Genomic DNA, 16,541 nt, shown 5'->3' on the forward strand with positions numbered 1-16,541 from the left:
ATATAGTCGTTGCTTGTTTTGCAGTCCACAATTTCATAAGGAAATGTGATATTCATGATGAGTTATTTATGGCGTTCGAGGAGAACAATGCTCAAGCACAAGGGGGCAAAATGATGGCGAAAACATACACAATATGGAATGGGGTTCACAAGGAAATGAATACATGGATAATTTACGTGACCAGATTGCGAATCAATTGGGGTGAATTTAAATTTGTAGGATTTTATTTGGATTTTAGTATGTTTTTGTGGATTTAAAAATATTTATGTTTGATTTGGATTTGTGTTTAATTTTGATTTATGCTAAATTTGGATTTTATATGGTGTTTATATATTTTTTAGTACATAATTAAAAAAATTTATCAGGTTATTTTCTAAATAAACAGTTGAATTTAATAAAAAAATAAAACAGAAGGGTAAAATATTCATTTTAATAATTCAACAGAACAATTCAGAGGTCCCAACCAAACAACATGTTAAACATTCAGCTCTTAAAATTTCAGACCATCTTAAAAATTCAGATCTCTTAAAAATTCAGATCTTAAAAATTCAGATCTTGCCAAACAACCCCTGAGTGTATAAACAACGTGTTTGAATTGAATTTTTTTTAAATTGTAGGAACTTGTGCTTGTGAACTTGCAGTTTATAAAAACAAATTTTATTAATAAAAAAAATGTATAAAAAATGCATTGTTTTATTAATAATATTTACCATCATTTTACCTCAAAATTTCAAATGGAGTAATAAAAGTCAAGTTAACAAAATCACAGATAAGCCAAACATTTTTTAGTATTAATTAAATATTAAATATTAATAGACCTAACTTTCAATCGAAAGAAAGATACACACATTACGTACTTCAAAAAGAATCAAATCAGGACACATATATGTAGCCTTTTACATAACACACATCAAGATTTGCTAAAACTTGTGATAATTGGGATAACAATCACAAGAATGATAATCAAAAGCAAAATAATCCCAAAACACATACACTTTCTGCTGCTCTTTTGATAAACTTTAGCTGTTTTCAAGTTTTTGGTTCCATCATTCACATAATGAGCTGCATTCATGACATGATGCTCGATATCATCCATCTTCTCACCTTGAGCTTCCACCATCACTGCCATGTCTAAGAACACTTGGTGGAGCTCCAGTAGGCTTGTTTCTATCTCCTTGGCGGCGTCATGGCGGTCTTGGATCTCCACCACCGTCTCCAACACCTTTCCCCGACCATGCTCCTGTTATGAAACTCGAATTATCATCCAAAAGATCGAAATTTTGAACAGAATTTGGGGGTTTTGTATACCAGATCTAAAATGGCTAAATTCAGATTAGGGTACAAGTATTTTGTGCTTTAATTGTTGTACCTGAATAGCTCTGGATAAAAACTCTTCGCCGCCTTGTCCATCGGATCCACTGGAGATGATCTTCTCAATCTCTTCTTCATTCGGTTGTTCTCCGGTGACAGTAAAGTATCTCCGGCCAACTGTCTCCTTATAATCGCTCATTAGCCTTTGTCTCAGTTCCTGAAAATCCATCATTAGCTCCTTTAGCTTCTTCCTCAGCCCATTCGCCACCGCTGTTCTCGTTCTATCCACCGGAGTTCCCTGTTTACAACCTGACAACCTCCTGCTCTCAGCGTTTGCCCGATCCATCTCCTCCAAGCGAGATTTGATCGATTTTGCTTTTTTCAGCACAGTGACGATGTCTCCGTTGATCTGACGCCGGATTGACTTCAATGCATCTGGTTTGTGAAGCGTTTTGGATTCCTGATTCGCTGCTTGCAGGTGAGCTAGAGTTTCTTTGATTGAGTTCATCTCTTGTTTCACGAGCTCGGCTTCATGGAGGAAAGAGGTGAGGTTGTGATCTGGTTGTTGTATGGTGTGCATTTGGAGATCGTGCTCTGGACCTGCTTCCAGATCTATGTCTTTCATGGATGATTTCTTCAGATCTACGTAGCTAGTGAAGGATTTAGTCAACAAATCATTCATTTTGATGAGATTGGTGGAGAGAAGAGATTAGAAAATGGTAAGAATCGGGATTTGATGCGAGAAAGATGGAAAGTGGGTGTTTGAATTCAGATGAAAGAGGGGGTTTTTGAAGTGAAAGTTTGAAATCAGGGATTTATTAGCGAGATAGCCGTTGGAAATTATACAGCAACGGCTATATTCCGATTTCGAAGACTTTTTTTTTTTATTATTTTATTATTTTTTATTTTTTTTATTTTTTTATTTTTAATATGATCAACAAAGCTAGCATATTTTGTGCGTCCTTAATCATGTTGGATGATATTTGTAACTTTCATTTTCATGGGTAATCTTTTTTTTTATTTTTTTTCTTCTTCTTAATAGGGTTTTAAAAGAATTGTTTAGTAAGTAATAAAAAAAACTTAGATTATATTTTAAATAAACATTTTTTTTTTCAAACTACAATTAGATTATTTTGATGGATGTCACGTGAAATTTGTAGTATGGCAAAATCACAAAATTTTGTGGCCAAAAATTTTTGTGCCATCTTTTGAAACGACCATCTAATTGGAACCTCGTCACCAAAATATTTTTTTGATAATAATTAGTTCTTTTGAAATGATCATTTATTTTGGACTTAACATGATATTTAAAATTAACATTTGAGGTATTTGTATTCATAATAGTTCACATTTTTTTTTGGAAAGGGAACTTCCCTAACGAGGGTTTCCGGACCAGCTTTCGCGCACCGACTAATCCCCCGCTGCAAACATGAGGCTTTGCCTCATGCCCTGGAGTCACTGCAGGCGAACCTCCATGGCCACAAGGGCTTAGTAGTGCCAGGATTTAATAGTTCACATTTAATAACACATGTAAATTAATAAAAATATGTATTAGAGTATATGGTATGGGCAACGAGAAATGGTGTTTTTGCTGATGTGGCATCTCATAACATGGTCATAACACCATGAACACCATTTCCCCCTTGGTGTTATGGCATATCTTGTTGGCGTTATGACATATTGAAACGGGAACATTGATTGGCTGCACATTTCTTCTCTCTCTATTTTTCTCCTCTTAACCTCCTCATAACATGGTCATAACACCATGAACACCATTTCCCCCTTGGTATTATAAGTTGTTATAACACCACCTCAACGTGCCCATACCTAATGCTCTTAGATGAAATATGATTTGGGAGTTTTCTTTAAAGTATAGTAAAGATAATTCAAAAAATATACCATTAATATGACAATATTTCTCATTTAATAAAACATGTAAATTAATAAAATATGTTAGATGAAATATAAGAGTTTGAGGGTTTCAAATACACGTGATGAAAAGAAAAAAAAAATCTTTTATAATATATTATAGATATAGATATAATTTTCGTTTTATTTCTTTTCCTTTTAATCTTTCTATACTGATTCTCATTCTCTTTAGTATTGCTACTCTTCTATACTTATTTTCATTTTCTCTATTTGTATTTCTCTCTCTTTCTCTATAGTTCTCTTCTTCATCACTCTCTCTAAGTATCTATCTCTCTCTCTCTCTCTCTCTCTATATATATATATATATATATATATATCCTTCTCTTTATTATATCTCTCTTTCCTCCTCTCTCATCTCTCTTAATATCTCTCTCACTCCATTTCGTCTCTCTCTCTCTCTCTCTCTCTCTCTCTCTCTCTTACACACACACACTATACTAACTCATTAACTTGTACAACAATACTCGACTATTTATCTTAGTAATTCCCACTTCTTAGCTCCTATAGTTATATACAACTACATGTCTTAGTCGTAATCGTCGATTAATACATCTTTTAATACTTTATTTTATATTTCGAGTATACTTGTTATCTCAATCATTCTCGTCTATTTACTCAAATAGTAAAAAAGTACTATAATTTTCCATTATTCTACTTAATGACTCATATAACATTATGCAACTATAATTTTTAATTAACACAACTACTCAACTCATACGATATTAATAAATAACAGTTAATATATTTTATTCAAGTATAAATATGCATAATAGTTATCACATATCTATATGTCATTAATCTACAGATATAAGGTTAATCGCTTGGTTAGTTAGTGAAGGCTAACTATTATTATGGCCTCCACCTCAGTGCTACTTTCTAATTCATCAGTTGTCTAATCCTATTTGGACAATATATCAAGTTCATTAGTACTTGTCTAATCTCATCACTATATCCACCATATAGATCTGTTACTTGATCACTAACCAAACTCGATAACAATTTGTCACAAAACTAGTAATGTTTTCAAATACAATTCACTAACGACTTAACCCCCACAAGCCGTTAATCTAATCTACAAATCTCGGTAAATTATGGTATTTAACCCGTAATGAACAGATTAATATTTAACAAATCATCGGGTTCGTAATAGCACCATATTATGAAATCATGTAACACATACTCGGGTCTAACAACCCTCTACTAAATATCACTTCAACATAATTATGTAATAACGAGATCAAATATACCTCAACAAATCCTCTAACGTAGCCTTCATAATCCCCTACACTAGAACAACTCTTCGGTTATAAGCCTCCAGGAACACCTCTCGAGCCGCTCCCCCGACCGCATGTGACGAAACCATAAAACTGAAACAAATGGATCCTATTTATAAAATTGGATGCCCCTCATCGTGGAAAGAGACGCGTCGCGCTGCGGTGATGAGGATATCTCCATCCTTGAGACATGTCATAATCCTTCGTCATCGTCTCACCTAATCGCCACATGTCTCGGTGACTCACTCCACACCGCGCCGTGGTGAATGTGTAGCCACACCGTAGTAACCCAAGAGTTGACTATTTTACTTTGACTTTTGTAGACTTTCTCAAAATAGCAACGCACTTTTTCCCAACTTCAAACGGTCATAACTGCCTCATACGAACTCCGTCTTTGACGAACTTTATATCCATGGAGTCGTCTCAGAGTGATCTATCACTTTCTTCCTCTAATTATTGATTATTATCACACATTAATACCTATTATGAAAATAGGTGTCACATGTTCTCCCCTCCTTAAAAGGATTATGTTCTTATAATCTCGCTAAGTAAGGGTATCTCAAGTTAAGTCTCTTCTCATGCTCTCAAGTCATGTTCTCATTTTATTATAAGACTTTTCTCTCATCAAATATTAACTTGTAAGTGTCGCAAACACTCTTACTCTTTTGCCATACCATAGAATACTCGTATGTATTATATTCCACACATATTTATATTCGTTCCAAGGACTATTCTAAGATTCCCACATCACTTCGCATCACTAAACCAAACTCCTTACGTGTTTGCATATGTCTAGCCATATGCATAATACTACACTTCTTAGACACACCATGTAAGATCCTCCTCTTACTCGTTTTCGCACTTCTAGAACCCCTATCAACACCGTTGGTTGCCTCATACATGAAATTTATACACAACACATGATCAAATAGATTGTCGAATGAGTGATTCTACCCTAAGCTCACAACCAGCTAAGGAATAAGAAATAAGGCTAAATTAATCATCATAAGCCTACTCAATCCAAACTGTATACAACTCTAAAACATAAACCTAACAAATAACATTATCAATTAGGAGTTCAAGTAGTACATAACAAAAAATTCTCTAGGCTATAAGGCATCATAAAAGTCAGGAAATTCTATCATACAATTCCTGAGTAGATATACAACCTACATGATAGCATACATAACAATTCATAGAACAAATACAAATCATATGGATATATTGGGAATTACTTAGCTCATGAGCTCCGGCCGACTATATGCTTCGCATCCTTCATTTGCTATGAAATCTATTAGAAAATCGTTTTCTTGAATAAAAAAAAAAGCATTTTCTTTTCAAAATTTCATTTAGAAGATCTCTAAGTCCGTAGTTTGAATTCAAAAACACCGTTAGGCGTGCTCGAATCCCTCAAACCAAATTTGTGATACCAACTTGTAACATCCTAAAAATTACAAAGAGATTTTTTCCATTTTAAACTATGATAACCAATTAAAACCTTTGTTTCAAAAACCATCAAGTAATATTCATTGGGTTAAAACTATACAATATCATATTTAAGTTTACAAAACTATAGAAACAAATATCCTTGATGCGTTTTGTACAGTCCTGCTGAGCTCTTCTCACGAACAATCTATAAAATATTTAATCCACAAATGTAGGCGTAAAGCTTAGTGACTTCTCCAATATACCACATATTCCATCATACATACAATGCATCTACACAAGATCTCGACTCCAACATTGAGCAATCAAATCTCCTATCCACGTACATATATCATATGCAACATGTCCAACCCAACATATATATATATATATATATATATATATATATATATATATATATAAATGGGCCCAACCTAACATGCAAATGGGCTCGTCCCAATGTACATATAAATGTGCCCAACCCAACATACATATAAATGAGCCCATCACAACATGTAAACAGGCCTAGCCCAACATGAAAAGGAGCCTAACACAATATATAAATAGGCCCAACCCAACACACATATAAACGGGACAAGCCCAACCTCTACTACAAGGAGCCACCTCCAAGTCATCTATACAAGACATAAAGTCGTATGTAGTCAGGGATCAGATGGCAGTCAAATAGATGATCCATGCAAGAGTGAACAATCAAACAAGAACATCACAAGTAGCGTATTAGACCATGAGTTCTCATGCTATCCAACTTAGACTACATAGGGCCTACTTTATCAGTACCATATATCCATACATCATACACACATGCATAACTAACATAGTACATACCCTTGAAAACTAGCCTTCCCTAGTTACATTGCCAAACATGCCCCAAACGGAATCATACGATATATACAGTCAAGACCCTACAAGCCTAGCATACAAAAGCACCAATCTCTCTAACTGCAAAATGCAAGGAATAACAAGAACCCCCCCCCCCCTCTCCAGGCCACTAGAGTACTTGTATTATAACAGTACCTCTATCCTACAATGAAAATGATATACAATGGGATATCTAATATAGTGAAAAAATCACCTGAACTAAAGAATCGAAGAGCCAAAGATGCAAAGCAACACTATCACATCTTGCACTACTCACTCCCATGAACCGACTATCACCAAGATAGGTAAATCCCCAATCAACAACCCAAATCCTCCATGTTTGATCATAAGTCAAACTGATCAAAATTCAACAGTCAACTTGGTCAAAGTCAACGCCATGTCGTAGGCCCTCCTAGGCCACATCGTGGGAAAGTAACGTCAAACAATCAACATGCAGGTAATTTCCATGTCATGGGTCATCCTTGACCAAGTTGTGGCAATGCCAAGACAAAATATTCGCAGATCTAACCTTCACCATACTGTGGCTATCCATTGGTCATGTCGTAGCTACTGGCAGAATGCTATTTCTCTCATTAGGCGCTTAATCCATACAGATCGAGGTGCATACTTCCAAATCTACTTCTTCTTAATGATTTAATGGATAAACTTTATAACTTTATCCATTAGGACTCTACTCAAAGGCAAAATCTTAAACACTAAGTCCATTAAGCTCTTAATGTGACCAAAACTTGAACAAGGAACTAAGAACTCTGAAACTAAGACCTTTTTCTCACTTAACAGAAGTCAATGACCATAAGGAGACCATATCAATATTTGGAGTTCCTCGAACTCCAAGAGCCAGTGGTGGATCTTAAGAGGGTCCAGGGGAGGCCATGGCCTCCCTAGTTTTAAAGCTTCTAATACCTGCATATGTATATTGTTTATATGAAATAAATCAACTAATCTATAAATTGAAGCTTACTGATATATATTTACCAATATATATGTAAAAAAAATTAATAAAATTTAGTTTCGAAGTAAGAAACAACATACCAAATTAACCAAAAATCAAGGAGATCACGAAAAAGTTGTAACAATCCCATTAGGCAACTATATCTCTAAAACAATTAACTATATAAAAAGCTAATATGTAATCAAATTTTTGAGGTTCTTGGATCAAGTTTTGGGTAATAGAAAATAGTAAAACCCTCACAAAAAGTATCAATCCACCGGGAAAAGTCAAAATTTCACCGCTAAAATGACGTTGTCGCCTAACTGCACCTCCTCCACCTGTTTCCGTTGTCGGACTGACGCCTTCTTCGAGCCCTCATTCATCTTAACAGGACACCAGAATGTTTGCCTCTAACATCCCCTTTGCGATCTGTCGGTTACCGCTTTCCTGTCCGATCTAGTCTCCTCTCTACGGGAGTGAGCTATACTTGGTTTCTTACGGTACTCTCTGTATCTCATTGCTCTTTATTTCTTGGTTAAAGATTGTGAAGTGGGAACGGTGATTGTGAAGATATATATAACAAAGTACATCTGACACCAATTGCTTTATCGTGTAAGATAGACTAAAATCTGACACAATTGCTTTATGATAAAGCATGTAAAAATATTTATCATTTTTATACTTTGTTATTCTTTGAAAATGTAAAAACAATTTGAAAACAATAAAGGGTATAATATGTAATATATGTTATCTTATATATAGTGAAAAATAATTAAGTAACTTGTATTTTTCTCCAAACTAATTGTTTGTTACATATATTTAGTTTATTTGTTTAAAATTTGATAGTATCATATTTTGAAACGATTTCTTTACATGGTTATTATAAAGTTTTGATTTCGGCCCCCTCGATTTTAGTATTCACGCTCTGCCCCTACCAAGAGCATCCAAAAATGGGACCAAAAACCAACCATCAAGGTCAAGAACATGAATATCAAAAGAAAAAGTTCAAGGTACAAGATTTTTACTTCAAAATTTCTAGAAACTTGGAGGAAATGATGGATCTAGCCTTGCTCTATGCTTCCTTGCACCAAGAAGGAGTTCCTTTCTTTACGAGATTCACTAAGACAAGAGCAACCACTTCAAAATCAATCCACCAATCTCATAACAATGGATGAAAGGATAGCGTTTTGAAATGGAGAGATGGAGGCAGAAGGAGATAACCTAATCCATGGGTTACTGTGTTTATATCTATAGGAAACCCTAAAAAATTTAGGTTTAGGTTGCAACGATTTCCACTGTGTAGCCCCCTTCTTGTCACGTTGTGGCAACCCTAATAAACACTCTTTTCATAAAACTCATGCCACATCGTGGGCATCCATGCGCCACATCATGGCATTGGGTTTATATTTAAAAAATCTATCTTTGGTCCCAAACTATCTTTAGCTGATATTTTTGGAAAATGGGTGTTACAACAAACTTCCATCTAAATTATCATTCAACCATACATATTTTTGTAACTTTTATGTGTAATGAATATTGTGTCATTATCTTATACATAATATATTATTAACACCCCCATATATCAAATGTGATTCCATTAAAAATCATTACAAATTAACACATAAAAGTGAAACTACTAGGGGATGAAACTAATTTGGTAAGAGTATTAAATTACAAACCACTACAACAAAATCAACTAAATATATCAATATCCATAAGATACTTCTGACTATTGTTTATACAAATACAATTAAAAGAAAACTTGTTATTACATCATATGACCTAGGACACATCGATGTGTCTACGGTCTACCCACCGAATAAACCTACATTATGAACCAAAACTAGGTACAAGACTAGAACCACATACATAGGTTGAGATTGGTCTAAGAATTTATGATTACTGTTGGGCTTCGATGAATTTTTTTTCTCAATCGTATTTTCGTAGGAGGTGGTACAACCTAATGAGTTTTATTGGTAACATAAACTATGTACTTTTAGAAATTCTCTTAACAATTAAGGGTACATGCAACCTATTAAGGATCTATGTCTTCGCACTAAGGTAACATACTATGAGCTATAAGTACCCTAGCTATAATTGAATTAACTAATTAGGGTTAGATTACATACCTTGACATTGTACTAGTGAACAATATCTTTGAATCCTTCTTGATCTAGGAAAGCTAGCACCAAAAGTATGTTACCTCTAATGGCTCACACCCAAAACTAGAAACCCTAGAATGAAGACGAGATAGAGGAAGAAGAGGAAAATTTCGTTCATAAGCCTATTAGAAAGGTTGTGTACAAAAATAATGACCCAATAAGTCCTATTTATAGTTTAGGTAACTTGCAAACAAAGCCAAATTTGAATAGATTAAATAATAGATTTAATTCCAGTTCAGGAGGTTTCTAGAAACTTTAGAAGTGCTCCCAAACTGTCCATGCTTTGGATGGGTCTAGAATTGATTCTTTTGTTCAACTATTGCACAAATACAATTCATCAATTGTACATTTAATTAATTCTAATTAATCCCAAATTAATTCTAGATTAATTCTGATTAATAGTTAATGAATTCTTGTTGATTTCATAATAATTTATTTATCATATAAATTAACAACTCAATGATTTAACTATTGATCTCACATTAATGTACTAATCACATAATAAATTAAAAAATCAATCATTTATTTCTAATTAACATATTAATCATATAATATATTAACAAGTCATTATCTCTCTCTCTCTCTCTCTCTCTCTCTCTCTCTCTCTCTCTCGCTCTCTCCTAATATCGTTTCTAGCTATTTTTGGTTATGATGGCAACCCAAAAAGGACTTTGGTTTTAATTACAAATATATACCAATTTAGTTATGAGCTTAGACAGCTTAATCCAACACAAGCATGCATAAAAAAGAAAAGGGGAAAGAGGTATAATGGTTTTAAAAATGTAGGTGAACGTTACTGTAATATACTAAGAGGGGGAGCATTAAGAAATTTCAAAACTAGCCTCATATGAGGGGAACATGTTAAAATTGAACTCCAAAAAACAGACAATGTGAGCCATAAGTATGAGTGGTACAACTTATATAAACTATATGGACCATCCTTATAAGAAAAAGTTAAAAGTTGAGCTTATGAATTTTTATGAAGTACAAGGACCATTTGTCAAATTTTATCTTAAATCATTTAGTTAAAAAATAACTCATTTTCATATTCATCCAAAATATCATAAAATAGCTTCATATGATATGTTGTGATTACAATAATAGCTTTCTTTCATGGAATGCAGACGAGAGTCAGGTGTGTTTCTTTGGTATACATATGCCTTTCCTCCACTCCTCTTCATGTAGGTATCAATTTATCTAATTCATGTTCCTCAATGCACCCTATGTATATGTTTTAATTTGGGTTTCACAATTTTATGGGCAATAATCTATTATTCTCTAATTCAAATTCCAATTGGCTTTCTACTACACATGCAAGATCTATTCAAGTTAATAAGAGTGTCTAGAACCTCGATGATGGTGTGCTTTTATTCTCACTAAATGATTCGTAAAGAATCCTCTTTATATGTTAGTTGAATTCGATAGATCCCTTACATTTACTTTAAAGGTAAGCATTACTCCACCATGATTTCCTTGATCAATCAAATATGGTTCTCACTAATCTTGGTTGATACACATACGATGAGCAATGTGATATTGTTATTTTTATTTACCAACAATCGATTTATGATTTTTTGTGTTAGGTTGCATTTTAAATGTGGCCATAAACAACTTGTGTCTGCTTATAATGCTTTGTTAAAAGGTTTAGTGTTATAACATAAAGTGTAATATCCAAAAAATCAAGGCAAAATTTTGATTTTTCAAAAACATTTCAAATCCATAAGTTTTACAAAAATAAAGTTTCCAAAGGTCATAATCATATATCAAAGTATCCCAAAATCATAAATCATGTAAAATTCCAAGATGATGTGCACGATCAAGCCTTCGCCTTTCCCCTATCCTCTGAAGTACCTAAAACCATAAAATCAATATAATCCAAAGCTTAGTGAGTTCCCCCAAAATACCACCACACATCACATAACAACATGTAAAATGCACCCACAACTATCGGAATGGATTACCCCTGAGCCCACAACATGAGTCTGGATTGCCCTCCCAGCCTACAACTCATGTCTGGATTGCTCTCGAGCCTACAACATAAAGTTGGCTTGCCTTACCGACCCTTATCTTATGTATGGCTTGTTTCCAAGCCCACTGCATAAGCCTGGCTTACCTTTCCGGCCCACAACTTACGTCTAGCTTGCTCCCAAGTTTGTTGTTTCCACACATAGCAGTATTGCTCAAACCAACCGCACTATATTGACATATGCAACAGATAAAACATATAACAGGAAATAGAAAACCATGTAGATCTTAATAGTCCACTACAATATATAAACATCTTAAACCATAATACATAACCTCTTAGGTCGATATTGGTGCCTTCGACCCACAAGTACAGTGAGGAAAACTCACCTCACATTTTGAAAGGATTCAAAAACATCTAAAAGGACAACTCATTTGGTCTAGAGTAGGGCATACTCATATATACCAAAATTATGAGACCAAAAGGCACAAAAAACTCAAGAACTAGCAAGATCTAATGAAGCATTTATCAAGTTAAGAACTTTATACCTTATAGAGGTTGCTTAAAAACTGAAAAACCCAAATCTACAAGGCTTGAAACTTCTTATTAGTTTTTCAATCACCTTCTTCTTTTAAAGATAAACAAAACACCAAAATGAGCTCAATATTTCACAAATGATGGTTAAGGTTTGCAAGGAGTCGAAAGGGAGAATAGAGGCTGAAAGTGGGAGTATCTCTAGGCAGATAATGACATTATATAGGGCTCAAACCTCAAAAATTTAGGTTTGCTCATTAGCCTAGTACGCCCTATGTACCTTATGAATACGCTATACATACTCACATGCATCCGCGTCACTATTTAATGACCTACGCCCAATGTACACTCTAAGTACGCCCGACGTAGGGACCATTTTGCAACAATTTAATAATTTGAAAGAAGAAAGGAAATTACCTGATTATGGGTGGGTGTTACAATTCTCCCCCACTAGAATCATCCTTCATCCTCTATATCCGATGCTACAAATAACTCCGGTTAGTTCTCCCGCATCTTTACCTCGGGTTCCCAAGTCCATTTAGAACCCTTTCGATGCTACCACTAAACCTTGAACAATGGTACAACCTTGTTGCGCAAGCCCTTTGTGTTCCTATCCAAGATTTCTGTTGGTTTATCAACATAATTCAGGCACTCATCAACCTATATGTCGTCCAAAAGGAACCACTGATGAATCATTAGCTACACACTTCTACAGTTGAGAAACATGGAAGGTGTTGTGAATATGACTAAGCTCCTCAGGTAGATTCATTCGATAGGATACCTTGCCTACCCTAGCCACTAATAAATCAGGGCCCTAACTTACCCCTCTTCCTAAAGCGTATTACACCCTTCCAGGGTGATATCATTAGTAACACCATATCACCGACTTCAAACTCCAACTTGGATTGATGTCTGTCAGCATAACTTTTCTGCCGATTCTGAGTTTTTTGCAGCCTCTGTCTGATCTGCTGGATACGCTCTGCCGACTGAAGCATCATCTCGTTCTTTAGTATAACCTTGTGACCTACCCCCGCCCCTAACAAATTGGGCTATGAAATTTCCTCCCATAAAGAAGCTCAAAAGGCAGTACACCAATACTAGAGTGATAGTTGTTGTTGTAATAAAACTTAGTTAGGGGAAGGTAGGAGTTCTAAATCCCACCAAATCTATTACACAAGCTCTCATCATATCCCCGAGTGTTTGTATGGTCCGCTCACTCTGGCAGTCAGTCTGCGGATGATAGGTGGTGCTGAAGAGCAATATCATACCCAATTCCACGTGGAACCTCTGCCAAAATCATGAAGTAAATCGAGCATCTCAATTAGATACAATGGAGACTATAACAACATGTCAAGCGAGGATCTCATGCACATAGACATTAGCTAATTTCTTTGCCGAGGAACTCTCCCGAATAGCCAAGATGTGGGCACTCTTGGTCAAACTATCCATAACGACACATATCTCATCGAATCTCTTAGCCGTCCTGGACAATTTGGTAATAAAATCCTTGGTGATTTATTCCTATTTCGACATGGGAACCTCCAAAGGCTGTAGTTTTCTATGCAGCCTCTGGTGCTTGGCCTTGACCATCTGACATGTCAAACACCTCTCTACATACCAAGCTATCTCCCTTTTCATGCCCGATAGTCAATTTTTGTGATTATGAATGTTGGACCTAATGAGATCTACATGGCTAATTCTTGATCTTGAAATGTAGCGATGACAATATGGAACATGTAAGCGAAAGAATCAGCTAAAATAGAGTTTGTATAAGAAAGATATGCCCATTTGAATTTGTAGATGGAATTAGGCTTAAGTGAATGAAAATAAATTGCCTAAATCATTTTAATGCAAAACACAATCGTGTAATGATGGTGAAGTGTGTAATGCATGATTTTGTGAAGTACGGACAAATATTGAATTATACTAAAGGCTTATGTGAATTATCTATGTTTTTATTGATTTAATACTTATGGTTAATTGTATTGATATTTATTTTTCTATGATTATGCTAATTACTAAGCTTGCATAACTTACCCTTTCTCTGTTGTGGTGCCTTTGAGACCAGTATTGCACCGCCGATAGGGGTGAATTTATAGCTGAGAGATAGAAGCCCTATAATTGATTGTATAGTTTTGCGTTTTTATTGTATCGGAATTGTAATACCCGGATTGATCTTTGGATATAGTTTATTTAATTATATTTTGGTAACTTCTTGTATACTGTAAAGTTAATATGAATGTACACATAATTGGTTGGGTTTTCTCAAGAAAAAATGGGTGTACTTTGTATCATTTTATCAGTGTTACATCGGTTTTATTGATTTTACTTAACGTGGCTTGTTGTACTGCTGAATTGCTTATTGGTCTTCTATTGGGATGAGTATGTATGCCAATATGTATACCTTGTTTTTTGGTTTCCCAATATTAAAAAAGTTCTTTTGTTACACTAATGTGAGTGGATTATTTACTAGATAGTTCATATAAAGCTTTGTTGAATTTAACTATATTCACAATGTGTATAGAGTATGTAGCTAGTATTTCCGGTTTGGATTTCTATGATGCATTGCTTGATGCATATATAGAAGAAATCAGTAGTGGTGATGGTGGTGTGGATAATCATGATTGATAATGGTGGTGATTGGTTGTGACAATGGTGATTGATGGTGGTGGGCCGATGGTGATGATTGTGAGTAGTGTTGATGATAATGGTGATTGGTGGTGGTCGGTGATGGTGATTAATGATGATGGTTGTTGTTGATTGATATTGGTGATAATGGTGAGTGTGGTGGGGGGTTTATTGTGATCATTACAAAAATGTTCCATATAGTTTAGAAAAAAAATCAAATAACAAAAAAAATAAAAATGAAGGGTATATTGGTCTTTTAACTTTTACTTAAAAGGTAATATATAACTTAGGGACCTTTGTGCAAGATTTAAATACCATATAGACCAACTATGTAAAAAATTCAATAATAGTACCAAAAGTATGAATTTTAGCAAACCGCACGTACCAAATGTGTAATTTACTCTAAAGTTTCTTGAGAAAATTCGGTAAATGACCAGAAAAGAGGGGTTCTTTGAAAAAAATGACCATGAAAAAATGGATTTTGAAATCCGACCATAGGATCCACAGAGCACCTCTGCGGATCGAGTAAGCCCTATGAGGAAATGGAAAACCTCTGCGGATCTTGGGTTTTTTAATTTTTTTGTATTTTCCTTTATTAGTATTAATTTTTTTAATCACATAAGGTATTATGTGATTATTATGTAAAAAATTTGACAAAAAAGAATAAAAATAATGAACTTACGTTTAATATCAGTCTACAGAACTTTTTGGAAATCCACAGAACTGTTATCAGCGGATCAGTGTACACCTCTGTGGATCAATGTATAAATTGTCATACTGGTTAAATATTGTATCAACTCACCTCGATATTGAAAAATATAGAAATGACCTCCAATGCACCAACTTCTAAGAATGCAAATATAGAAATTTGAAGATGAACTCATATTATAAAAAAAAATGCATCTCTTTACGAAAAATTTGTCACACCCCCTAACCAGATGACAGAAACTTCCAGGGGCTTGTGCGTGACTTCATCTTGAAATATCATTACAGTGAATATAATTGAAACATAACATCATCATCATCACACATGTAATATAACAACATTCATTGTTTACATCGAGTATTGTATTTGAATATTACATGCCAAAATAGTAAGAGTATGATAAAACAAAATAAAACATAATATCCATTAGTTTGTTTTGTTCATCCTACTTCAACGGTTTCCTGAGAATAAGGTTATTTTGAAAACGGTCAACATAAAAATCTTGGTGAGTTCATAAGAATGTTTGTGAAAATGATTTGTATAACTCTGAAAACCACCAGAAAATCCTATATTTTCTGCAAATTGTTTAGTGTGTTTGTGTCAGATCTTGTATTAATGCATGCATGTTATTGTTTATTTGACTAAAAGGGTAAAGAGAATGTAGAGAGAATGTAAAGAGCATGTAAAGAGAATGTTCCCAGACAACCCAATGAGAAAGCTGCTATACCAACCCCCGAGGTTGAGTACCAGTACGAGAATGCTTCTGAGTGATCCA

At 34.5% G+C, this 16,541-nt stretch overlaps 1 protein-coding gene across 1 annotated transcript; it reads right to left on the minus strand.

Moving 5' to 3' along the window:
- Positions 1-770: 770 nt before the first annotated feature.
- Positions 771-2,090, minus strand: SYP111 (syntaxin of plants 111). Its single transcript, XM_078986385.1, has 2 exons — positions 1,370-2,090; positions 771-1,240 (listed from the first exon to the last, which is right to left on the minus strand). Exons 1-2 carry the CDS (start codon positions 1,991-1,993, stop codon positions 911-913), a joined length of 954 nt encoding a protein of 317 aa, XP_078842511.1. The 5' UTR covers positions 1,994-2,090; the 3' UTR covers positions 771-910.
- Between the last annotated feature and the right edge of the window lie 14,451 nt (positions 2,091-16,541).

This window comes from Lactuca saligna, chromosome 3, assembly GCF_052625555.1.
Source record: "Lactuca saligna cultivar CGN05327 chromosome 3, ASM5262555v1, whole genome shotgun sequence".
In the NCBI taxonomy this organism is placed as follows: Eukaryota; Viridiplantae; Streptophyta; class Magnoliopsida; order Asterales; family Asteraceae; genus Lactuca; species Lactuca saligna.

What these genes read in the sequence shown, in the direction of transcription:
- SYP111 (XM_078986385.1), bottom strand. Translation starts at nt 1,993, where the DNA reads ATGAATGATTTGTTGACTAAATCCTTCACTAGCTACGTAGATCTGAAG. An exon ending in TTTTATCCAGAGCTATTCAG is followed by an intron (nt 1,241 to 1,369) that starts GTACAACAATTA and finishes GTTTCATAACAG; the next exon opens with GAGCATGGTCGGGGAAAGGT.